General features: G+C 43.6%; 1 protein-coding gene across 1 annotated transcript in view; it reads right to left on the reverse strand.

The window, feature by feature from the left end:
* Positions 1-230: 230 nt before the first annotated feature.
* Positions 231-27,587, reverse strand: part of LOC118365911 (segment polarity protein dishevelled homolog DVL-3-like) — a 50,829-nt gene continuing 23,472 nt past the window's right edge. The window contains 15 exon segments of the mRNA XM_052491646.1: positions 231-1,188; positions 1,191-1,480; positions 5,433-5,648; positions 5,982-6,149; positions 6,271-6,402; positions 6,943-7,092; positions 7,261-7,328; positions 7,560-7,636; positions 11,812-11,951; positions 13,491-13,560; positions 13,663-13,756; positions 15,853-15,887; positions 15,889-15,998; positions 23,851-23,984; positions 24,739-24,866. Coding sequence (XP_052347606.1) covers positions 1,054-1,188; positions 1,191-1,480; positions 5,433-5,648; positions 5,982-6,149; positions 6,271-6,402; positions 6,943-7,092; positions 7,261-7,328; positions 7,560-7,636; positions 11,812-11,951; positions 13,491-13,560; positions 13,663-13,756; positions 15,853-15,887; positions 15,889-15,998; positions 23,851-23,984; positions 24,739-24,866 — 1,947 coding nt within the window. The 3' untranslated portion in view covers positions 231-1,053.

Here is a 27,587-nt window from a genome sequence, read left to right on the forward strand (position 1 = left end):
TTCAGCTCGTATACTCTTCATCTTCCAGTATTAATTGCACTGATTGGTTAGAGCGTTATCTGAGATTATGATCACAATTAACATGACTGCTACTGAGTGTAAAGCAATGAGAAGTAATTTACACCCTCTTAATACCTTTTCATCTATGCTCTCTAACCTTCTCCATCTCTCTCCCTGTCTACATAACTTTTGTGGAGAAACTCAACATAGAAAGATACAAAAATACCTGAGACAGTTTCATTTTCTATGTTTTATTTCGGACATTAATTTGAGTCAGCTCAGAGAACACTCAGAAAGAGTAACACCAACATCCTTAACACATTCATGGGCCCTGGGACATGTTCATTAGGCACCAAATGGAAGAAAATAGACAAACAGGGAGGGACTACCTGAACCTATTTCTCCAATAAGAAAGGCAAATTTCTGTTTTCTGTTGCTAAATGTTTTTTTAACCGTTGCATGCCCTAATGAACACAACCCTGTCCACAGTATAAAATTAGGACCATTTTTTTCAGAATAGTAATTTAATAGGATCTCTATGGTCCACAGTCTCTCTCTATCGCTCTCTCTCTTTCTGAGCCTTCTCCCATCTAGTATGGACTGTGTTGATTTTTAAAGAGGGTTTGCAATGGAGGGTCCACAGAGATTTGAACACAGTTGAATGGGACACATGTAGAGGAAAAAAGGGAGAAAATGACAAAAAGAAAACATTAAATTCCAACAACATATTCACTCACTCATATACACACACAGGCACACACACTCAAACTGATGTGGAAAAGAACATATGAACAAAATTGTCTATTTAATGGGGACCAAGAGGAGAGAGAGCTGCATCCACACCGATTTTCTTCACTGAAGAAAGTACAGGCGCCACAACACTGGCGACAGACAGACAGAAGGAGAGCTATGCAGTTACAACCATATCCCTCTCAGCACCACCTGTCTTTCTCTTAGCCTCTACCTCCTTTCCTCCTACTCCACCACCTCCTTCCTCTCCGTACCAGGACGTCCAGAACACCTGCAGTGAGGATCCGCCCTCTGGATAACACATCACATGACATCAACGAAAAACTCACTGGGGTTGCCCATGGCCATGCGGAATGATTGTCGTGAGGCGGTGAGTTCAGGGGGCACGGAGGCTAGGTCTCGGCCCGGGGGCGACCCAGGGGGGCCGTGATGGGGAGGGAGGGCGGCGGCTGGGCTGGCAGGCCGGGGGGTCCGTACACCAGGCTACCGCTGTGGGAATGGGTGCTGTGGACACTGTGGACACTGTGGGCCAAGCTGATCAGGCTGTGCTCGTTAGGGGGCACCGCCACTGAGCGATCACTGGGGGCATTTTCCTTCCTCAGCTCTGATTCGCTGCCACTCCCTGTGTGGCCTGTGGACTTGGACTCGCCACCACCAGCACCACCGCCCGCCCCCCCAGCAGCCTCTTCCTTCTTACTGCCACTGCAGTTGGACCCGCTGCTACGACTCTCTGCAAAGGAGAGAGAGAAAGGTTGAGAGTTAAAGGTGTATAGTCTACACAGAGTATAAAGGTGTGTACCCTGCATTCAGAAAGTATTCAGACCGGGTAACTTTTTCTTCATCAATGTACACAGTACCCCATAATGACAAAGCGAAAAATGTTTTTTAGAAATGTTTGCAAATTTTAAAAAACAGATACCTTATTTACATAAGTATTCAGACCCTTCGCTATGAGACTCGATATTGAGCTCAGATGCATCTGCTTTCCATTGATCATCCTTGAGATGTTTCTACAACTTGGAGTCCACCTGTGGTAAATTCAATTGATTGGACATTATTTGGAAAGGCATACACCTGTCTATATAAGGTCCCACAGTTGGAAAAAAAACAAGCCATGAGGTCGAAGGAATTGTCCGTAGAGCTCCAAGACAGGATTGTGTCGAGGCACAGATCTGGGGAAGGGTACCAACAAATCTCTGCAGCATTGAAGGTCCCTAAGAACTCACTGGCCTCCATCATTCTTAAATGGAAGAAGTTTGGAGCCACCAAGAGTCTTCCTACAGCTGGCCGCCTGGCCAAACTGAGCAGTCAGGGGCGAAGGGCCTTGGTCAGGGAGGTGACCAAGAAACCAATGGAGTTCCTCTGTGGAGATGGGAGAACCTTCCAGAAGGACAACCATCTCTGCAGTACTTCACCATTCAGGCCTTTATGGTAGAGTGGCCAGCCGGAAGCAACTCCTCAGCAAAAGTGATTAATCGGATGACTGTTATTTATTTTATCAACTAACTATGTTTAATTGTTATCTGATTAAATTAATCATGTAACAATTTATTCCTTATGAGTTTGGGGCACCACAGGAAAAGTTTAATGAGTTACTATCTCCTGACTTAAACTCTAAAGATATACAGATATCTCTTACATCAATAACAGTCACTTATTAATCATTATTACCTCATATCAATCTCATTTTGAATGTAGCATAGTCCTTGATATCTGCAAGAACCCTAACCTTATTGATGAATCAGCAATACACAAATGATTTATTTACTAACTAACTCAATAATAACACAGAATACATAAACACACACATGGTATCGGTTATTGATTACTAACGTAATACAATGAAAACAGGTCCCTAGTGGACCAACAAAAGCATGGCTGTTTGGTTATAAAAGATGGAGGGATGGAAAGAGAGGGAAAGAGCGAGACAAAGAGAGTCAACAATAGTTGTTACATTTGGAAGCTACGCTCACGGAAATACGAATACTTAGCACCCTCACCACCGCTCATTCGGATTTCGAAATGCAATATATATATTTATGCGTAGCTGTTTATCTCTGTTTAACTAGATTGGTCCTATGATGAAGTTGTTCAGGGATGTAAGACTCTGATTTATCCACTAGAGGTCACAATGTCCTTTGTAGAGCTTCTCTGGTAGTGGAGTGTTTTTTTAGATGTACCAATGGTTGTCATAGAGCCGTGGTTCCCAAACTTTTTATAGTCCCGTACCCTAAACATTCAACCTCCAGCTGCGTACCCCCTCTAGCACCAGGGTCAGCCACACACACAGTTTGCCATCAGTGTAAGCCTGCCACACACACACTATACGATACAGTTATTAAACATAAGAATGAGTGTGATTTTTTGGTCACAACCCGGCTCGTGGGAAGTGATAAAGAGCTCTTATAGGACCAGGGCACAAATAATAATAATATAATAATAATAATAATAATGAATAATGTTGCTCTTTATTTAACCATCTTATATATAAAATCTTATTTGTTAATCGAAAATTATGAATAACTCACCACAGGTTATGAGACGGGTGTGCTTAATAGGATGCACATAACTCTGTAATGTTGGGTTGTATTGGAGAGAGTCTGTCTTAAATCATTTCCCACACACAGTCTGTGCCTGTATTTAGTTTTCATGCTAGTGATGGCCAAGAATCCACTCTCACACATAGGTATGTGGATGCAAAGTGCATCAGTGTCTTAACAGCGCGATTTGCCAAGGCAAAGATACTCTGAGCACAGCACTATCCAAATATCTAACAGTGGCTTCTGTACTTCTTAAGGCTAGGTAGCAGTATTTTGACGTCCGGATGAAAAGCACGCCCAAAGTAAACTGCCTGTTACTCAGGCCCAGAAGCTAGGATATGGGATATAATTGGTAGATTTGGATTGAAAACACTCTAAAGTTTCTAAATCTGTTAAGATAATGTCTGTGAGTATAACAGAACTGATTTGGCAGGTGAAACCCTGAGGACAAACCAGCCAGGGAAAATGAAATTTGAGGTCATAGGATTTCCCAATTGTTTTCTATGGGAAGCCCTATTTATGAGGAACCTGGTTGCAGTTCCTATGGCTTCCACTAGATGTCAACAATCTTTAGAAATTGGTCAATGTTTTTCTTTTGAGAAATTAAGAAGTAGTGCTATTCATTCCATGTGTCACTCTGAAGGTCCCTACTATTTTGGTTCGCGTGAACAGGAATTGGAAACAGATTATCCCGTCTTAAATTGTATTGATTATTTACATTTTAGGATACCTGAGGTTGGATTAGGAACATTGTTTGAAATGTTTGGACCAAGTTTACAGGTAACTTATTAGATAATTTGTAGTCATGTTGGAACCAGTGTATTTCTGAATCAAATGCGCCAAATAAATGGACATTTTGGGGATATAAAGAAGGAATTTATCGAACAAACCGACCATTCATTGTGTCAACGAGACATTTGGGATTGCAAAAAGAAGAAGATCTTCAAAGGTAAGGCATTTATTATATCGTTATTTCTGACTATTGTGTCGCACCTGCCTGGTTGAAAAATTATTTTCATGTATTTCAATGTGGGGCACTGTCCTCAGATAATCGCATGGTCTGCTTTTGCCGTAAAGCCTTTTTGAAATCTAACACAGCGGCTGGATTAACAAGAAGTTAAGCTTTATTTTGTTGTATTACACAGATATTTTTGTGAATGTTGAATATTAATATTCTTGTTGTTTGAATTTGGTGCTCTGCAATTTCACTGGATGTTGTCAAATCGATCCCGCTAAAGGGATTGGCGCGTGAAGGGATCATTAAGAGGTTAACAAAGTTAACCATTTTCACTGTAGTGTCCAAAACGTCTTTCAAGCTGTCAGCCATTCCCTTGGCAGCAAGAGCCTCTCGGTGGATGCTGCAGTGTACCCAAGTGGCATCAGGAGCAACTGCTTGCAAGCGCGTTACCACTCTACCATGTCTCCCTGTCATGGCGTTTGCGCCATCAGTACAGATAACAACACATCTTGACCACTAAAGTCCATTTGATGTCACAAAGCTGTCCAGTACTTAAAAAAGATCCTCTCATGTTGTCCTGGTTTCCAGTGGTTCGCAGAAGAGGATGTCTTTCTTAATTGACCCCCCATAAACCTAACGGACATTTACCAGGAGCTGTGCCAGGCCCGCCCTGTCTGTTGACTCATCCAGCTGTAATGCACATAATTCACTGGCTTGTATGTGAAGCAGTAATTGACATTTACATATATTTAAGATATTGACATATAAGTAATTCATTAACAGGGGTCTGACTTTATAGTAAGTACAGCATCCTATGATACAAGGCATTTATGTAATAAATTACAATGGGTCTGACTCCAAGGAATGAGTGTTACACTGAGGCCTGTACTCTGGAGCGGGATCGATTTGGAGGTGGAGGGTCCGTCATGGTCTGGGGCGGTGTGTCAGATGTTTCCGTTTTTCTATTTTTTTATTATACATTTGCAAATAATTTGAGAAACCTCTTTTTCTTTTTACTTATGGGGTCCTTATTGTGTGTAGATTTATGAGGAAAAACAATGAATCCATTTTAGAATAAGGCTGTAATGTAACAAAATGTGTAAAAAGTCAGTCCAGTCATTTGGTTTGCCTTTCTGTGTGTGTCTCTCTGTTAGTTTGCGTGTATGTGTAGCGGAGCATCTCACCTTCGCTGTGCTGGCTGCCTGCACTCCCCCCCCTTCCAGGTTGGCTTTGGGGAGGCTCGTGCAGAGGGTGTGGGTTGTAGGGCTGTGGGATGGGGTACTGGTAAGGGAAGGCCAGGGGCCAGGGGGCAGCCCCAGGGTGGGGCAGGGGAGCAAGGGTGTCTTGGTCGGACGCCCCACTCGACCAATCGTGGTCTCCCAGTGAGAGGTTAGCCATATCTGAGAGAGAGGGGAGGAGAGGAGAGAAAATGGGAGGAGGGGAAGGGAGAGAGTGGAGAAGGGGAAGGAGTGGAAAGGGACAAATGTGTTATAGAAGAAAGAGAAAAGGAGAGGTGAAGAGTCATAAAGAAAGCTATCTTGTGGAAGACAAAGGGATAATAAGACTCATTGCCACAGAGGTCTCCAAAGATGGAGAGTTGAAGAGTCAAAGAAAGCTATCTTGTGGAAAACAAAGGGATAATAAGACTCATTGCCACAGAGGTCTCCAAAGATGGAGAGTTGAAGAGTCAAAGAAAGCTATCTTGTGGAAAACAAAAGGATAATAAGACTCACTGCCACAGAGGTCTCCGAAGATGTAGTAGCACTGCTCAGAGAAGGTGATCTTGTTGACGGTGTGCCGGATGTAGCCGGCCTTCAGCAGGTTGCTGGCGTACTTCCTGGCCTCACGGCGGTCAGTGAAGCCCTCCATGTGATGGTAGAGCCAGTCCACCACGTCCGAGCCTGGGACAGAGACAGACAGATGGAGAGAGTGAGAGAGGCCTTAACAATAGTCCCTATGAAAGCGAGACAATACAGACAGAAGAGAGAGTGAAGAGAGCAGAGTAAAAGAGAGAAAGAATACCTATGAAGGCAGAGGGGATTGTGATCTTGAGCCACATCCTGTCTCGCACCTCCAGGCCAGACTCTGGATTGGCCATCGCTTTGGCGATTGCTGCCATGTCGCTGTGAATGGATAAATGAAAGTCATCGAGCCCTGGGAGGGAAAGATGGAAAGAGCAACAGTCAGATAGCTGCAGCAGTGAAACAACCCAGCAGGCAAATCTGTAAAAAACTGGTTGAAATGACATCCTAACAACATTATTTCAACCAGTTTCTGGTTGTAATAATAATTTCGCCCAGTCTTGCCCACTGGGAAACACCAAGGGAGCCATTCATTCATTCATTCAGCAGCAAGCGGGAAATGAAGTAAGCAGAAGTGGCAGTCGTGCAGCAACCCACTAGGGAAAATGTATTGACAAGATGGCAGGATTGACTTTTCTGTCTTCAGGGTCAGGTTATACAGACTAAAATAGGACAAATGTTGGTCTTTTTAGAGACCAGAAAAATATGTGTTTGCCTGGTTGTAATCGGGACGTTGCTTCGACCAGAAAACAACCCAAATTATGTTATTTTCTACCAGATGTCTTGATGTCGACACAACCAGATTTCAACCACAAACTTTTGTCATTGGGTTGTCCCATGCCAACTCTTGCCCGCTGGGGATGGTGGAGAGGGAAAGGGAGGGGTGACTTACGCTCAGTCTCAGGGATGGAGCTTGTGATGGAGGAGCTGGTGGAGGTGATGGTGGTCAAAGAAGGGCTCATACCATACACTGGGTACGCCCCCGTCATTGCTGCGGTGTGGGACACCCAGGCAGCAGGGTCTATGGGACGGATCGGCTCACCTACACAGAGAAAGAGTTGTTTTGTCACTGTGGAACATGGTAAAACACATTTACATCGATTTCCCCCCATAAAAGCAAATGAAATGTCAAATCTTAGAGGTGACATTTGATCCTCCCAAGAGGAAAATATATCCGTCTAATTACATGATGCTGTGTGTGAGTACTCACTTCTCGGCAGTGTGAAGCATCCTCGAGGGTTAGGATCCCAGCACTTAGCCACAGTCAGAGTAATAGGGCTGTCAACAATTACACACAGCAAACACTCAGTTTACACGTAGTTTATACACACACAAACCAGCAGCAACGTGTGATACTCAGTACGTATCAGTGTGTAGGTTTCAGTGTGTGTGAGACTGCTCCTTATCCTGGTTTATGCACAATCTCCCTCAGTACTCTGACTGCATCACTGTGTGATCCTCATCACATATCAGTGTGTAGGTTTCAGTGTGTGAGAGACTGCTGCTTACCCTGGTTTATGCACAATCTCCCTCAGTACTCTTACTGCATCATCATTGCTCATGTTTTCAAAGTTAATGTCGTTCACCTGGAGAAGAGGGGATGAGAGACGGGGTGATGTAGAAAAGGGAGAGAAAGAAACCAGGAAATCCTACCAACCAAGTCCAATTAAAGACCCCAAAACCATTCCTCCTATTGTCACTTTCTTGACAATTATAAATACTTTAAAGCACGACTTAAGTCATTTTGGGGGGTTTCTGTACTTCACTATTTATATTTTTTAGAACATTTTACTTTTTACTCCATACATTTTCCCTGGCACCCAAAAGTACCCAAAATATTTTGAATTCTTAGCACGTGGACTGGGATATGTTCCGTATTGCGTCAGACGACAACATTGAAGAATACGCTGATTCGGTGTGCAAGTTCATTAGAACGTGCGTTGAAGATGTCATTCCCATAGCAACGATTAAAACATTCCCAAACCAGAAACCATGGATTGATGGCAGCATTCGTGTGAAACTGCTTTTAATCAGGGCAAGGTGACTGGAAACATGACCGAATACAAACAGTGTAACTATTCCCTCCGCAAGGCAATCAAACAAGCTAAGCGTCAGTATAGAGACAAAGTAGAATCTCAATTCAACGGCTCAGACACAAGAGGTATGGGGCAGGGTCTACAGTCAATCACGGATTACAAAAAGAAAACCAGCACTGTCACGGACCAGGATGTCTTGCTCCCAGGTAGACTAAATAACTTTTTTGCCCGCTTTGAGGACAATACAGTGCCACTGACACTGCCCGCAACTAAAACATGCAGACTCTCCTTCACTGCAGCCGACGTGAGGAAAACATTTAAACGTGTCAACCCTCGCAGGGCATCCCCAGCCACGCCCTCAGAGCATGCGCAGACCAGCTGGCTGGTGTGTTTACGGACATATTCAATCAATCCCTATCCCAGTCTGTTGTTCCCACATGCTTCAAGAGTGCCACCATTGTTCCTGTTCCCAAGAAAGCTAAGGTAACTGAGCTAAACGACTACCGCCCGTAGCACTCACTTCCGTCATCATGAAGTGCTTTGAGAGACTAGTTAAGGACCATATCACCTCCACCCTACCTGACACCCTAGACCCACTCCAATTTGCTTACCGCCCAAATAGGTCCACAGACGATGCAATCTCAACCACACTGCACACTGCCCTAACCCATCTGGACAAGAGGAATACCTATGTGAGAATGCTGTTCATCGACTTCAGCTCGGCATTTAACACCATAGTGCCCTCCAAGCTCGTCATCAAGCTCGAGACCCTGGGTCTCGACCCCGCCCTGTGCAACTGGGTACTGGACTTCCTGACGGGCCGCCCCCAGGTGGTGAGCATAGGCAACAACATCTCCACCCCGCTGATCCTCAACACTGGGGCCCCACAAGGGTGCGTTCTGAGCCCTCTCCTGTACTCCCTGTTCACCCACAAATGCGTGGCCACGCACGCCTCCAACTCAATCATCAAGTTTGCGGACGACACAACAGTGGTAGGCTTGATTACCAACAACGACGAGACGGCCTACAGGGAGGAGGTGAGGGCCCTCGGAGTGTGGTGTCAGGAAAATAACCTCACACTCAACATCAACAAAACTAAGGAGATGATTGTGGACTTCAGGAAACAGCAGAGGGAACACCCCCCTATCCACATCGATGGAACAGTGGTAGAGAGGGTAGTAAGTTTTAAGTTCCTCTGCGTACACATCACAGACAAACTGAATTGGTCCACCCACACAGACAGCATCGTGAAGAAGGTGCAAAAGCACTCACAAACTTCTACAGATGCACAATCGAGAGCATCCTGTCGGGCTGTATCACCGCCTGGTACGGCAACTGCTCCGCCTACAACCGTAAGGCTCTCCAGAGGGTAGTGAGGTCTGCACAACGCATCACCGGGGGCAAACTACCTGCCCTCCAGGACACCTACACCACCCGATGTCACAGGAAGGCCATAAAGATCATCAAGGACAACAACCACCCGAGCCACTGCCTGTTCACCCCGCTATCATCCAGAAGGCGAGGTCAGTACAGGTGCATCAAAGCTGGGACCGAGAGACTGAAAAACAGCTTTATCTCAAGGCCATCAGACTTTTAAACAGCCACCACTAACATAGTGTGTTGGCAGCAGCCACTCAGACTCAACTCCAGCCACTTTAATAATGGGAATTGATGGGAAATGATGTAAAATATATCACTAGCCACTTTAAACAATGCTACCTAATATAATGTTTACATACCCTACATTATTAATCTCATATGTATACGTATATACTGTACTCTATATCATCTACATGTAATACATGTATCACTAGCCACTTTAACTATGCCACTTTGTTTACATACTCATCTCATATGTATATACTGCACTCAATACCATCTACTGTATCTTGCCTATGCCGCTCTGTACCATCACTCATTCATATATCTTATGTACATATTCTTTATCCCCTTACACTTGTGTCTATAAGGTAGTAGTTTTGGAATTGTTAGCTAGATTACTTGTTGGTTATTACTGCATTGTCGGAACTAGAAGCACAAGCATTTTGCTACACTCGCACTAACATCTGCTAACCATGTGTATGTGACAAATCAAATTTGAAGAAAAAAAATTGTACAATTCACACACTTATCAAGAGAACATCCCTCAAAATCCCTACAGCCACTGATCTGGCGGACTCACTTAATTTTTAAATTATGTCTGAGTTCTGGAGTGTGCCTCAGAAATTTACAGCCCAAATAAATGCTTCACAGAGTTCAAGTAACAGACACATCTCAACATCAACTGTTCAGAAGAGACTGTGTGAATCAGGCCTTCATGATCAAATTGCTGCAAAGAAACCACTACTAAAGGACACCAATAAGAAGAAGAGACTTGGGGGCTACTGAGTGGCGCAGTGGTCTAAGGCACTGCATCGCAGTGCTAGCTGTGGCAGTAGAGATGCTGGGTTTGAGTCCAGGCTCTATCGCAGCCAGCCGCAACCGGGAGACCCATGGGAGCGGTGCACAATTGGCCCAGCGTCATCTGGGTTAGGGAGAGGGTTTGGCTGACAGTGATGTGCTTGTCCCATCGTGCACTTGCGACTCCTGGGTGGGCGCAGATGCACGCTGAAACGGTCACCAGGTGCACGGTGTTTCCTCCGACACATTTGTGATGCTGGCTTCCGGATTGAGTGGCCATCATTTTCAAGATGCAGTGCAGCTTGGTTGGGTTGTGTTTCGGAGTACGCACGGCTCTCGACCTTCGCCTCTCCTGAGTCCATACGGGAGTTGCAACAATGAGACAAGACTGTAACTACCAATTGGATACCACGAAATTGGGGAGAAAAGGGGGTAAAAGTTTAAAAAAATATATATATTTTTTAAATACAACAAAAAAAGAATAAGAGACTTGCTTGGGCCAAGAAACACGAGCAATAGACATTAGACCGGTGGAAATGTTTCCTTTGGTCTGCAGTCCAAATTGGAGAATTTCTGTTCCAACCGCCGTGTCTTTCTGAGATGCGGTGTGGATGAACGGATGATCTCTGCATGTGTATTTCCCACCATAAAGCATGGAGGAGGATGTGTGATGGTGCTTTGCTAGTGACACTGTCTGATTTATTTAGAATTCAAGGCACACTTAACCAGCATGGCTACCACAGCATTCTGCAGCGATATGCCATCCCATCTGGTTTGGGCTTATTGGGACTATCATTTGTTTTTCAACAAGACAATGAGTGATGGCGTGCTGCATCAGATGACCTGGCTCCACAATCCCTCGAGCACAAGCAAATTGAGATGGTTTGGGATGAGTCAGACCGCAGAGTGTAGGAAAAGCAGCCAACAAATGTTCAGCATATGTAGGAACTCCTTCAAGACTGTTGGAAAATCATTCCAGGTGAAGCTGGTTGAGAAAATGCCAAGAGTGTGCAAAGCTGTCAACAAGACAAAGGGTGGCAATTTGAAGAATATCAAATGTAAAATATATTTGGATTTGTTTAACACTTTTTTGGTAACTACATGATTCCATATGTTATTTAAATATAATTTCAGCAATTACATTAACTTTTGATACTTGTGTATATTTAAATCAAATACTTTTAGACTTTTACTCAAGTAGTATTTTACTGGATCACTTTCAATTTTAAGTAAGTCATTTTCTATTAAGGTATCTTTACTTTTACTCAAGTATGACAATTGGGTACTTTTTCCACCACTGTTAAACACAAACGCTCAACAAACACCTGCAACAGCATGTCTCCAGGCTCGATGCGTCCATCGGCGGCCACCGCCCCTCCCTTCATGATAGAGCCGATGTAGATTCCTCCATCTCCTTTCTCATTACTCTGACCCACAATACTGATGCCCAGGAAGTTATACTTCTCTGCATGAAGGGAGGGAGGAGGAGGAGAGGAGGAAGGAAGAGTAATGACAAGAGAAAGAAAGAGTGTTGAACAAAACAAAGGATACCTTCCCTACAGATGTAAACCAATAGCCAGAGTGAAGGATACATATGAATCCCTCTGAAAGGGGAGTCTTTGGCCTCAGATGTAAACCAATAGCCAGAGTGAAGGATACATATGAATCCCTCTGAAAGGGGAGTCTTTGGCCTCAGATGTAAACCAATAGCCAGAGTGAAGGATACATATGAATCCCTCTGAAAGGGGAGTCTTTGGCCTCAGATGTAAACCAATACCCAGAGTGAAGGATACATATGAATCCCTCTGAAAGGGGAGTCTTTGGCCTCAGATGTAAACCAATACCCAGAGTGAAGGATACATATGAATCCCTCTGAAAGGGGAGTCTTTGGCCTCAGATGTAAACCAATAGCCAGAGTGAAGGATACATATGAATCCCTCTGAAAGGGGAGTCTTTGGCCTCAGATGTAAACCAATACCCAGAGTGAAGGATACATATGAATCCCTCTGAAAGGGGAGTCTTTGGCCTCAGATGTAAACCAATACCCAGAGTGAAGGATACATATGAATCCCTCTGAAAGGGGAGTCTTTGGCCTCAGATGTAAACCAATACCCAGAGTGAAGGATACATATGAATCCCTCTGAAAGGGGAGTCTTTGGCCTCAGATGTAAACCAATAGCCAGAGTGAAGGATACATATGAATCCCTCTTTGAAAAGGGAGTCTTTGGCCTCAGATGTAAACCAATACCCAGAGTGAAGGATACATATGAATCCCTCTGAAAGGGGAGTCTTTGGCCTCTGATGTAAACCAATACCCAGAGTGAAGGATACATATGAATCCCTCTGAAAGGGGAGTCTTTGGCCTCTGATGTAAACCAATACCCAGAGTGAAGGATACATATGAATCCCTCTGAAAGGGGAGTCTTTGGCCTCTGATGTAAACCAATACCCAGAGTGAAGGATACATATGAATCCCTCTGAAAGGGGAGTCTTTGGCCTCTGATGTAAACCAATACCCAGAGTGAAGGATACATATGAATCCCTCTGAAAGGGGAGTCTTTGGCCTCAGATGTAAACCAATAGCCAGAGTGAAGGATACATATGAATCCCTCTTTGAAAAGGGAGTCTTTGGCCTCAGATGTAAACCAATACCCAGAGTGAAGGATACATATGAATCCCTCTGAAAGGGGAGTCTTTGGCCTCTGATGTAAACCAATAGCCAGAGTGAAGGATACATATGAATCCCTCTTTGAAAGGGGAGTCTTTGGCCTCTGGGCTCGTATACACAAAGCATCTCAGAGAAGTTCCGATCTACTGGTTGAATCAACCTTAGTTGACAACTCAACCAAATGTAAATCCAAATTAGACGTTGAACTGACTTCTGTGCCCAGTGGGTGGTCTCTGAATCTTGAAGTCAATCCATGAATCACCAATGATATAGAAAATATCATATAGACGTAAAGTTATTTACATTACACAGATATAGACGAACAGTACTACTCACCCATATTTAAAGTGACAGTGATGATGTTCAGTGACATGGTGGAATCTGTGACGCTGCTGAAAGAGGACGACTGGACAGAAAGAGGGGGAGGAGTAGAGGAATGACTGAAAGAGATAGAGGTGAGGACATGCACAAGGACCACTGGCATCTGTGTGGTCTGTGTGTGTCTTACCCTCTCCATCCGTGGCGCTTTGGGTTTCCGCCGCCGCCGCCGATGTCGTCTCATGAGCCTCGACGAAGTGCTCTGCTCCGTGGAGCCACTGAACCTGCGGGTGATGACATCTCAGCGGCGATACAACTCACTGTGGTGTCATGACACACAATGCACACTCATCTGCCAGTGGTTGATTGGCCACATGTGACTCCATCCATTTGAGCCAATCTTCGACATGGCCATTGAGCTCAAAGGGAAAAGCAACCGCCTTTTGTATGGCTTTTCTAGAGCATATGATTTGTGGGCACTTGAATAAGAGTAGATAGCGATCACGTAGAGTGTATACATCAAATGGATTATGTAATGTTTTCATGTGATAGGACACCTTTTTAGTGTCTTGGGTAAATGTACACTACTTGATCAAAGTATTCGGCCACATGCTCATCAAACATCTCATTCCAAAAATCATGGCCATTAATATGGAGTTGGTCCCCCCTTTGCTGCTATAAACAGCCTCCACTCTTCTAAGAAGGCTTTCCACTAGAAGTTGGAACATTGTTGCGGGGACTTTCTTCCATTCAGCCACAAGAGCTTTAGTGAGGTCAGGCACTGATGTTGGGCGATTAGGCCTGGCTCGGAGTCGGTGTTCGCATTTCATTCTAAAGTTGTTAGGTGGGGTTGAGGTCAGGGTTCTGTGCAGGCGAGTCAAGTTCTTCCACACCGATCTCGACAAACCATTTCTGTACGGACCTCGCTTTATGCACGGGGCCATTTTCATGCTGAAACAGGAAAGGTCTTTCCACAAATTGTGACCACAAAGTTGAAAGCACAGAATCGTCTAGAATGTCAGTGTACGCTGTAGTGTTAATATTCCCCTTCACTGGAACTAAGGGGCCTAGCCCAAACCATTATTTCTCCTCTACCAAACTTTACAGTTGGCAATATGCATTGAGGCAGGTAGTGTTCTCCTGGTATCCGCCAAACCCAGATTCATCCATCGGACTGCCAGATGGTGAAGCGTGACTCATCACTCCAGAGAACGTGTTTCTACTGCTCCAAAGGCGGCGAGATTTACACCACTCCAGTCGATGCTTGGCATTGTACATGGTGATCCCAATGAACCCATTTCATGAAGCTCCCAATGAAAACCATTTCATGAAGCTCCCGATAAACAGTTATTGTGCTGACGTTGCTTTCAGAGGCAGTTTGGTATTCGGTAGTGAGTGTTGCAACCCGAGGACAGACGATTTATTTACACGCCACGCGCTTCAGCACTCGCTGGTCCTGTTCTGTGAGATTGTGTGGCCTACCAATTCACGGCTGAACCGTTGTTGCTCCTAGACGTTTCCATTTCACAGTAACAGCACCTACATTTGACCGGGGCAGCTCTAGCCAGGCAGAAATTTGACGAGCTGACTTGTTGGAAAGGTGGCATCCTATGACGATGATGATAGGATGCCACGTTTAAAGTCACTGAGCTCTTCAGTAAGGCCATTCTACTGCCAATGTTTGTCTATGGAGATCACATGGCTGTGTGCTCAATTTTATAACTGTCAGCAATGGGTGTGGCTGAAATAGACAAATCCACTAATTTGAAGGGGTGTCCACATACTTGTATATACAGTGTACGTGGGTGTGAGTGTAATTGGTCCTAACCCGTCAAGGCCTATTACAACCAACACTGGCAGCAATGAATGAGGTGATCTCTTCGTATTTAAGGGATGTTCCACTCAAATTACAACTTAACCCAATTTTTCCTTTTAGCATACTGGCTGTAGTTGTTTTGGGATATTTAGTCCCCTCACTGAGATAATTAAAAGCCATGTTTCTGTTGATCGTTTGTTTGTTTGTTTGTTTGTTTGTTTGTTTGTTTGTTTGTTTGTTTGTTTGTTTGTTTGTTTGTTTGTTTGTTTGTTTGTTTGTTTGTTTGTTTGTTTGTTTGTTTGTTTGTTTGTGTGTGTGTGTGTGTGTGTGTGTGTGTGTGTGTGTGTGTGTGTGTGTGTGTGTGTGTGTGTGTGTGTGTGTGTGTGTGTGTGTGTGTGTGTGTGTGTGTGTGTGTGTGTGTGTGTGTGTGTGTGTGTGTGTGTGTGTGTGTGTGTGTGTGTGTGTGTGTGTGTGTGTGTGTGTGTGTGTGTGTGTGTGTGTGTGTGTGTGTGTGTGTGTGTGTGTGTGTGTGTGTGTGTGTGTGTGTGTGTGTGTGTTGCTCACCGACTAGATGCATCATCGTCTTCAGAGTTGAAAAAAGCTTGTTGTCTCCAGCTCAGAACTCATCAGCGTGGATGAGCTCTCGTACCCCGCCAGCTCCGGTCGCCGCGTCTCCCGCTCTGGACGCGTGTGACCATTCAACCTGCCACCTGAGGAGGACGCCAGGCAAGCGGAAGAGAGGAAAAGTCAACCGAATAGTGTTCAGTAGACCCTTTGCTATGAGACTCAAAATTGAGCTGCGGTGCATCCTGTTTCCATTGATCATCCTTGAGATGTTTCAACAACTTGATTGGAGTCCACCTGGAGAAAATTAAATTGTTCGGACATGATTTGGAAAGGCACACACCTGTCTATATAAGGTCCCACAGTTAACAATGCATGTCAGAGCAAAAACCAAGCCATGAGGTCGAAGGAATTGTCCGTAGAGCTCAGAGACAGGATTGTGTTGATGCACAGATCTGAGGAAGGGTACCAAAACATTTCTGCAGCATTGAAGGTCCCCAAGAACACAGTGGACTCCATCATTCTTAAATGGAAGAGGTTTGGAACCACCAAGACTCTTCTTAGAGCTGGCCGCCCGGCCAAACTGAGCAATCAGGGGAGAAGGGCCTTGGTCAGGGAGGTGACCAAGAACCCGATGGCAACTCTGACAGAGCTCCAGGGTTCCTCTGTGGAGATGGGAGAACCTTCCAAAAGGACAACCATCTCTGCAGCACTCCATCAATCAGGCCTTTATGGTAGTGGCCAGATGGAAGCCACTCCTCAGTAAAACGCACATGAGAGCCCAAATTGAGTTTGCCAAAAGGCACCTAAAGGACACACAGACCATGAGAAACAAGATTATCTGGTGTGATGAAACCAAGATTGAACTATTTGGTCTGAATGCCAAGCATCACGTCTGGAAGAAACCTGGCACCATCCCTACGGTGAAGCATGGTGGTGGCAGCATCATGCTGTGGGGATGTTTTTCAGCGGCAGGGACTGGGAGACTTGTCAGAATCGACGGAAAGATGAACAGAGCAAAGTACAGTGAGATCCTTCATGAAAACCTGCTCTAGAACGCTCAAGACCTGGCGTGAAGGTTCACCATCCATCTGAATACTTATGTAAATGTGATATTTCAGTGTTTTATTTGAATGCATTTGCAAACATTTCTAAAAACCTGTTTTTGCTTTGTCATTATGAGGTATTGTGTGTTAATTGATGAGGGAAAAAAACAATTGAATTCATTTTAGCTGTAACGTAACAGAAGGTGGAAAAGGTCAAGGGGTCTGAATACTTTCCCACTGGAGTCTACATATTTTTCATTCCTAACATCCTCTCTCTTCGACTCCTTCTCAGTGTCAGAGAATCATACAGGGCATTGGAGGAGAAGACATGATTTTGAGGTCTATCCATTGACTCTTTGGGTTTGGGTGCACTAAAAATAGTGGACTGGACCTTCGGCATCAAATGAACACACATGGGCACCCATGATTCAAACCCTGCCATTAGGCACAGATCTAGGATCAGGTTACTCCCCCTATGTCCTTTAAGGGAGAATGCAAAAAATGACTAGATCAGCATCCATGGGCAACTTCCTCCTATTCCTCCAATAATGGCTGCATTATATTGTTATGACTCCTATGCAGTTAGTCAATTTATATATCATTAACTTCATAATACAACACAAAGTAAGGTATGAATCAATTGAATTCTTAATGACATCTCTATGGACCCACCTTGGTGGTTCAAAGGTAATACATGTATGCATTTTGGGGTACATCGAGACAGAATAGGCAGTATTGGGATGCACTCTTGTCACATGGTACCCAACATGTTAACGACACAAATTTCACACAGAACAAGGCACTCACTGGGCAAGTTTCTTTTGCCATCCCAGCAGCCTATTTTCAAGATGGCCACCATTAACTTCAATGGGGAGGAACTGTATTGATTTTGCATGACCATAACTGAATAAGTAATTGCTGTAATAAGACAGAAAATGGCTTCAAATATTTGTTACATTGAGGGTAAAACAAAATCGGCCCAAGTATGTAACCTTCAGGCAAAATATTACCAGAATAGTAGTAAAAATATACCAAAAAAGCATTCTGAATTGCAGAATTTTGCAGCCATTTCAAATATTTGACATTAAAACACGTAGAAAATGTTTTAGAAGCATTCACTGATGTCTATTTATAAAAAAATGCTATATGATTCTAGAAATTGTGTTAACATCAAGAAATGTGATGTAAAAACCTGCCCAGTACATTGCACCCTATATAAAATCCCAGCAAAGAGGTACAGGTAACTCATTTTTGCAAAATGCCTTCATAATGAGTGCACCAAACTTTACATGAAGCTGGGAAATGTCTAAACAATGATGCCTAGCTATTGGTTATTTATTCATTGGGTACACATTTTCCAATATGGCCATCAACAGGCTCTATTGGTTTTAATTGGATTGGTCTGACATTTCCACAACTCACAATAGGTGGAATACTCCCTAATGATAACACCAAAAATATTATAGTTATGGAGATAATGCAACCAATTCAGCCAGGTTTGCAAAATACTGTATATAATATCTGTAAAAATATGCCAAAATATGCCAAAAACGCTATTCATATAACTGTTTATGATCAGTATTTGGATCTCTTATTTCTATATTTTATTTTCAAACAATTAAAACTGTATCTATAATATTCCTAAAGGGATCTTTCACTCCTTTGAAGTGATTTTCATGATATACAATATTGAATCCTGTCATATACACTAGATTCCAACATAACATTCTAACAAACTGCCTTACGATGAGGGCATCAACTTACATAGCTGGTAAAGTATTAAAGCCTTCGGTTTACAACCTTTATAGATTGTGTCTAGTTACACTATTTATGGAAGAAATGGTATATTTAAGCAATAAGGCCCGAAGTGGTGTGGTATATACACAATATACCATAGCTAAGGGCTGTTCTTACGCACAACGCAATGCCTGGAAACAGCCCTTAGCTTTGGTATATTGGCAATACACCACAAACCCCCAAGGTGCATTATTGCTATTAGAAATTGATTACCAACTTAAATAGAGCAGTAAAAATAAATGTCTTGTAATACCCGTGGTATACTGTCTGATATACCACGGCTGTCAGACAATCAGCATTCAGGGCTCGAACCAACCAGTTTATAATGTAGTATAGGGCAGGGGTAGGGAAGCCTGGCCCTGGAGTGCCGCTGGCATGTTTTTGATATAATCGACCTGGAAGACCAGTTGTGTTGAATTTAGGCAATCACTGAACTGATCAATTACAAACATTGTGGATATACTGACAAGATTCATGTCTCTCCACTGTAACAATGGGAGTCGTTGTCCACAAAGCGGCATGGCGGTCTGTCTAGCTCCCGCTTATCCTTTCTTTGGATTGGTGGATACATCTCATCAGGGGCGCAACTTTCACTGGGGACGGGGAGGACATGTCTGAATTTGCATTTATTTTTGTCCCTGCAGTTTTATCATCGGAATATGATGCAAAACGAGGCAACGGGTTGCTTTAGGACCATGCGGGGATGCCTCCGAGCGGTCGAGTAGGCTGTTTGAAGTGTTTATCTGACTGGATTAAAACTAAATGCCCCTCCCCCCACCACACACTTCTTAAACAAAAGTTGCGCCCCTGCATTATTGTAATCCTTTTAAAAATATTTGATGAGGGTTGTTGACGTCAACCACCTGTATTCAATGGAGAGAGATGCTTTGCTACTCGCCTCATGCCATGAATATGCCTAGCCATCTTGAGACAACTCCGATATGAAATGTGTTTTTTTTCTCAAAGTTGCTGGGATGTCATGTGTTCTACTTATATCAGGGCACTCGTATCAACGTAAGCATTACAAAACTTACATTTGATCAAATAAACCTCACATAGCAAATAAGCCATTCATTTTGACCTCCACACAAAAACTCCTTGAAAGAAACACCAAATGCTGGAGGGAGACAGATTTTCTATCGAGTTGGGCCTCTTCCTCTTCCTCTTCCTCTCTGTCAATTAGCTCAGCTGGTCAGGTGTAGTGCCTAGTTGGAACAAAATCCAGCAGTACCTGTGGTACTCCAGGAACAGAGTTGCTTAACATTGGTATAGCGCCTACTGAATTGGTTAGTGGCTGCTGAGGTGAGGGTTGTCGAGGGCATTATCAATAGCTCAATTGCTAAAAGATTGGATTTTTTCTAATCACTAATTGCATAATTTCAATAAAATGGGGCTGAGTCACTGGCTTACTGGTGTTCTTCCATGCCGTCCCTAGGAGGGGTGCGTCACTTGAGTGGGTTGAGTCACTGACGTGATCTTCCTGTCCGGGTTGGCGCCCCCCCTTGGGTTGTGCCGTGGCGGAGATCTTTGTGGGCTATACTCAGCCTTGTCTCAGGATGCTAAGTTGGTGATTGAAGATATCGCTCTAGTGGTGTGGGGGCTGTGTTTTGGCAAAGTGGGTGGGGTTATTTCCTGCCTGTTTGGCCCTGTCCGGGGGTATCGTCGGACGGGGCCAAACTGTCTCCCGACCCCTCCTGTCTCAGCCTCCAGTATTTATGCTGCAGTAGTTTATATGTCGGGGGGCTGGGGTCAGTTTGTTATATCTGGAGTACTTCTCCTGTCTTATCCGGTGTCCTGTGTGAATTTAAGTATGCTCTCTCTAATTCTCTCTTTCTCTCTCTCAGAGGACCTGAGCCCTAGGACCATGCCTCACCTGACATGATGACTCCTTGCTGTCCCCAGTCCACCTGGCCGTGCTGCTGCTCCAGTGTCAACTGTTCTGCCTGTGGCTATGGAACCCAGACATGCTACCTGTTCCAGACCTGTTCTTTTCAACTCTCTAGAGACAGCCGGAGTGCTGACCTGTTGCACCCTCGACAACCACTGTGATTATTCATATTTGACCCTGCTGGTCATCTATGAACATTTGAACATCTTGGCCATGTTCTGTTATAATCTCCACCCGGCACAGCAGGAAGAGGACTGGCCACCTGTCACAGGTGGGCGCTACTGGAGGAGAAGTCAGGTGCAGGAGAGCAGAGAGTTGTGAACAGGCACACACTTTATTTAGACAGGAGCAAACAGCAGACGGATGCTACTGATTCAAAACCTCCAGCAAAAATGGCAAAAGTGCAAAGCACGAAAACAGTCAAAAAAGCTGGAGTTTACCAAATAAACATACTTTGTGAAATAAACACGGATCATGGAAACCCAGCCTGGCGCAACACATAAAACACGTAACACAAAACAATTCCACACAAAGACATGGGGAGGGGGGGACAGAGGAATATACAGCAGTGTAATTAAGGAATTTAAACCAGTTGTGTAGGGAACAAGACAAAACAAATGGAACAATGAAAAATGGAGCGGCGATGGCTAGAAGGCCGGTGACGTCGAACGTGGAAGTCGTGACACCACCCCTCATAGCCTGGTTCCTCTCTCTTGGTTTATTCCTAGGTTCTGGCCTTTCTAGGGAGTTCTTCCTAGCCACCGTAATTCTACACCTGCATTGCTTGCTGTTTGGGGTTTTAGGCTGGGTTTCTGTACAGCACTTTGTGACTTCAGCTGATGTAAGAAGGGCTTTATAAATACATTTGATTGATTTGTAGGTCATTCTCCCTGACCTCCATAACATTGTTCCATGTATTACATTATTTAAATAAAGAGTGGGAGCATGCTTTTGGTGTCTTATGGTACCCTGTAGGTTTTCTACGGTCTGAGAGTAAAAAAAAAAAAAAAGAAACAGGAAGAACCAGGGAGAAAATACAACTCTTTCAGATGTTGAAAGGAACAAAGCCCTTGCAGGTTGAAAATATCCTTAAAAATAGACCAATGAGCGAATGTAAAGGACATAGAGCCAGATGAAATAAAATTGTTATTCCAAATAGGAGATAACTCGTGAAAATTACAGGTTTTGCCCAGATAATTATTGACTTGGAAACAAACCGTCAATAAATATTTTCCCCCAATAGATCCCATAAAAAAATCAGGCATTTTTTGCTTTATCCCAGAAGGAAGGTCCTGAATTCTAATTAAGTGGGACTTGCCCTCCTCTATTATTTCCCAGTACGACCAATATCCCGAAAACAAATACAGTTGAAGTCGGAAGTTTACATACACTTAGGTTGGAGTCATTAAAACTTGTATATCAACCACTCCACAAATTTCTTGTTAACAAACTATAGTTTTGGCAAGTCGGTTAGGACATCTACTCTGTGCATGACACAAGTAATTTTTCCAACAATTGTTTACAGACAGATAATTTCACTTATAATACTTATAACATACACTAAGTTGACTGTGCCTTTAAACAGCTTGGAAAATCCAGAAAATGATGTCATGGCTCTAGAAGCTTCTGATTGACATAATTTGAGTCAATTGAAGGTGCACCTGTGGATGTATTTGAAGGCCTACCTTCAAACTCAGTGCCTCTTTGCTTGACATCATGGGGAAATCAAAAGAAATCAGCCAAGACCTCAGAAAAAACAGTGCAGTCTGGTCCATCTTTGGGAGTAATTTCCAAATGCCTGAAGATACCACATTCATCTGTACAAACAATAGTGCGCAGGTATAAACACCGTGGGACCACGCTCTTGCCATACTGCTCAGGAAGGAGACGCGTCTGTCTCCTAGAGATTAATGTACTTTGGTGCAAAAGATGCTGGAGGAAACAGGTACAAAAGTATCTATATCCACAGTAAAACAAGTCCTATATCGACATAACCTGAAAGGCCACTCAGCAAGGAAGAAGCCACTGCTCCAAAACCACCATAAAAAAGCCAGACTACGGTTTGCAACTGCACATGGGGACAAAGATCATACTTTTTGGAGAAATGCCTCTTGGTCTGATGAAACAAAAATAGAATGGCCATAATGACCGTTGTTATGTTTGGAGGAAAAAGGGGGAGGCCTGCAAGTCGAAGAACACCATCCCAACTGTGAAGCACAGGGGTGGCAGCATCATGTTGTGGGGGTGCTTTGCTGCAGGAGGGACTGGTGCACTTCACAAAATAGATGGCATCATGAGGCAGGAAAATGATGTGGATATATTGAAGAAACATCTCAAGACATCAGTCTGGAAGTTAAAGCTTGGTCGCAAATGAGTCTTCCAAATGGACAATGACGCCAAGCATACTTCCAAAGTTGTGGACAAGCCCTGACCTCAATTCGACAGAATTTGTGGGGAGATCTGAAGAAGCCTGTGCGAGCAAGGAGGCCTTACAACCCTGACTCAGTTACACCAGCTCTGTCAGGAGGAATAGGCCAAAATTCACCCAACTTATTGTGGGAAGCTTTTGGAAGGCTACCCATAACGTTTGACCCAAGTTAAACAATTTAAAGACAATGCTACCAAATACTAATTGAGTGTATGTAAACTTCTGGCCCACTGGGAATGTGATGAAAGAAATAAAAGCTGAAATAAATCACTCTACTATTATTCTGCCATTTCACATTCTCTAAATAAAGTGGTGATCCTAACTGACCTAAGACAGGGAATTTTTACGAAGATTAAATGTCAGGAATTGTGAAAAACTGATTTTAAATATAAAGGTGTATGTAAACTTCTGACTTCAGCTGTATGTAGTTCTGCTACTTGTAACATTGTTGTTTCACTGATGAGTCAGCCTAGTTAAATCATTAGATGTGATACCAATTTGCATGGTTTTTAAGATGAGATTCACCCAATAGAATGTTCTTTTGTTGTTTGAGTCAGTCATTTTCAATGAGCATGTGAACTTCCCAACTTTTCTCAACATTCTTTTTTTCAGCCAGCGAACATTCTATTGCATCGACTCCCATACAACAAGATATATAAAAGGTGTTAAAAACATAGAAAGCGGTTATCATATATCAATTTGATCAGGGGCTTGTGGGGAACAATTTAATACCATCAAACCTTTGCCACACCAAATTGGACACATGTTTCTGCTGGCCCATGGACTATAAGTGGGATAGGCTGTGACATGAAGGCAGATGGACAGACACTAAGACTTACCATGGTCATGAGTGTCTTTCTCTTTCCTTCGCGGCCTCTCCCTCTCCCTGCCCCGGTCTCTCTCCCGCTCCCCTTCTAGCAAAACGACTGACTCAGTCTCTGTCTCGTTGTCCTGAATGGCGGCAGCGTTCGCACTGATGGGCAGGTTAAATAAAAAGTCAAAGGAGGAGTAAAAGAGATGAAAGAGAAAGAAAATAAATTAATTCAAAGAGAAGGGATTATATTATATATCACAACGGTCTGACAGACACACAAAGTCAAGTCTTTGTTGCAGACCCATGCCGTTTAAGTGTCAAGTGCTGCTATCAGAATGTCGGTATGTTTTAGTGTCGGCCTCACCAGAGAGGAGCTAGCTGCAAAGAGAACGTGAGCGCCTGTCTGTCTGTAACTGCTGCATGCATGTGCACACCATGTATGTGTGGTTATGTACATGAATGCATACGTGTGTGTTTGTACATGCATACACAGACACACACGCGCATATGTGTGTATTATGCATGAGGATGAGCATATGGGTGTGTACATTTGAGCGCTGCAGTGGGCAAAATGGCATTAACCAGTTCTGACCAGCAGAGGGAAAGGGGCGTTCTCTCTGTGTGTGTGTGTGTGTGTGTATGTTGTGGGTGTCTGATTAAGACCTTCCCAGCTGGCTGATTTAATATTGACCCCGAGTTCCCAGGGCAGAGAGAGACACAGACAGACAGATAATAGATATGATTTCAATAAAATACAAAAATCACACACAGAGACACAGAAACACACACACACACACACACAGTATTTAGCTCTACACCTCACCATAGCTAAGTCAAGGCCACTTGGTTAGGTTAGATGGTCAACTAGAGTCACACACACGCATACACAGACACACACTTTGCAGATACTGACTGAAAAGAAGGGGGTCTTGAGTCTCCGATGCCACCGGTCCTCTCCAAAGGGGGTGGCAGCTCTGCCTGGCTATCTGCACACACAGAACCCCCATCGGAACCCCCATGAGAACCATCTGCTGACACCAACTGGGGGGAGAGAGAGAGAGAGAGAATGACAGAGAAAGTATTATTATTGCTTGTGCTTACTTTGGCACTGTAAGTGCTTTAACTTTCCATGTCCCAAAAAGTATATTGAATTGAGAGAGAGAACGTGAATGAGTGAGTGAGATAATGATGGCGAGAGAGAGAGGTGAAGGGGGCTTAGACAAACCTCAAGTAAAACCCTATTCCCTCTTATATTGCACTACTTTATACCAGAGTCCTATGTTTGTCATTATACTACTGACTTTATTCTCTGTCTAGGGCTTTATTGAAAAGTAGTGCTCTATAAGAGGAACCGGGGAATCCTTCGAGACACAGACACAGTGAGACACATACAGATAGTGAGTAACAAAGTCAGTCATGATTTTGAGTATAAGTGTGCATGCGTGACAGTCTGTCGGAATTGTAAATGTGCTTCTTGACTAGGTGGACACAAGACAGACACACATACAGTCCTCCATTGGCAAGCACACACACACACACACACACACATGCCCTTGTTTATTTGGAATGCCCCCCCCCCCCCTTTTCTCAGATTCAATCAGTAAGGCCCAGGATGTTTCAGGAGCGTTGTGGAGCATCCTGTGATTCCAGTTAGCTAATCTAATCAGCTGGGGAAGTAGGGAGAAGTGTTCTGGTCTGCCTCCTAAGCATCCACCAACAGAGTGCAGGACGAAAGCACCGGGGAGCAGCTTTATACTATGTGCGAGTCTAATTTGTTTTATTTTTTATATATATATACACTACCAGTCAAACGTTTGGACACACCTACTCATTCATTTTTACTATTTTCTACATTGCAGAATAATAGTGAAGACATCAAAACTATGAAATAACACATATGGAATCATGTATTGTAGTAACCAAAAAAGTGTTAAATCAAAAATATATTTTAGATTTTGGATTCTTCAAAGTAGCCACCCTTTGCCTTGATGACAGATTTGCACACTCTTGACATTCTCTCAACCAGCTTCATGAGGTAGTCACCTGGAATGCATTTCAATTTACAGGTTTTAAAAAATGTACTTGGCCGCAAGTGGATCTTCCAGCAAGACAATAACCCAAAGCACATATCAAAATCCACAATGAAATGGTTCATCAATATTTTTCAATGGCCATCTCAGTCTTAGGACTTCAACACCATTGAAAACCTCAGGTTGGAATTGAAGGTGGGCAGTCCATTATCGCAGTTGAAGTATATCAAGGATATGGAAATATTATGTATGGAGGAATAGTCTAAGATCCCTCCCATGGTGTTCTCCAATCTCATAAAACTGTTGTTGGCGCACGCAGTGATGTGGGCTGGTGTGGACATAATGCCAGGGCCAATTTCTTGTCCCACTCCCCTGACTTTGACATTAGGGTATTTTGTGTAGATCGCTGACAAAAAAATGACAATTTCATCCATTTTAATCCCACTTTTAAAGCAAGAAAACGTGGAAAAAGTCAAGTGGTGTGAATATTTTCTGAAGGCACTGTAGTTTCCGTTCAGATACACACCTCACATTTCACCATGCAATAAGCTTACATATCGGCATTACCAGTAATTACAGTACTGGGTTGAGGGCTCTGTGCAGGCCAGACAAGTTCTTCCACATTGATCTCGACAAACCATTTTTGTATCGACCTTGCTTTGTGCAAGGAGGCATTGTCATGCTGAAACAGGAAAGGGCCTTCCCCACTGTTGCCGCAAAGTTGAAAGCACAGAATTGTCTAGAATATCATTGTATGCAACTTTACAGTTGGCATTATGCATTGGGGCAGGTTGCGTTCTCCTGGCGTCCACCAAATCCAGATTCGTCCGACTGACTGCCAGATGTTGAACTGTGATTCATCACTCCAGAAAACACATTTCCTGGCTTGTGTGTGGCTGCTCGGGCCATGGAAACCCATTTCATGAAGATCCAGACTAACAGTTATTGTGCTGACGTTGCTTCCAGAGGCAGTTTGGAACTCGGTAGTGAGTGTTGTAACTAAGGACACACTTTTTTTTAACGAGCTATGTGCTTCAGCACTTGGCGGTCCCATCCTGTGAGCTTCTGTGGTCTACCATTTTGTGGCTGAGCTGTTGTTGCTCCTAGACGTTTCCACTTCACAATTACAGCACTTACATTGACTGGGGCAGCTCTAGTAGGGCAGACATTTTACGAACTGATTTGTTGGAAAGGTGGCATCCTATGACTGTGCCACGTTGAAAGTCAAAGAGCTCTTCACTAAGGCCATTCTACTGCCAATGTTTGTCTATGGAGATTGCATGGCGGTGTACTCAATTTTATACACCTGTCAGCAATGGGTATGGCTGAAATAGCCGAATCCACTCATTTGAAGGGAATAATACTTTTGTATATACATTTGGAAATTATTCAGACCCATTCACTTTTTTCACATTTTGTTACGTTACAGTCTTATTCTAAAATTTATAAAAACGTTTTTACCTCATCAATCTACCCCATAATGACAAAAACTATTTTTTATAGATTTTTTATGATTTATAAAAACTAAAAAAACGTAAATATCACAAGTATTCAGACCCTCTAATCAGTACTTTGTTGAAGCACTTTCGACAGTGATTACAGCCTCGAGTCTTCTTGATTATGATGCTACAAGCTCGGCACACCTGTATTTGGGGAGTTTCTCCCATTCTTCTCTGCAGATCCCCTCAAGCTCTGTCAGGTTGGACAGGGAACGTTGCTGCACAGCTATTTT

Source organism: Oncorhynchus keta, chromosome 33 (genome assembly GCF_023373465.1).
Source record: "Oncorhynchus keta strain PuntledgeMale-10-30-2019 chromosome 33, Oket_V2, whole genome shotgun sequence".
NCBI lineage: Eukaryota > Metazoa > Chordata > Actinopteri > Salmoniformes > Salmonidae > Oncorhynchus > Oncorhynchus keta.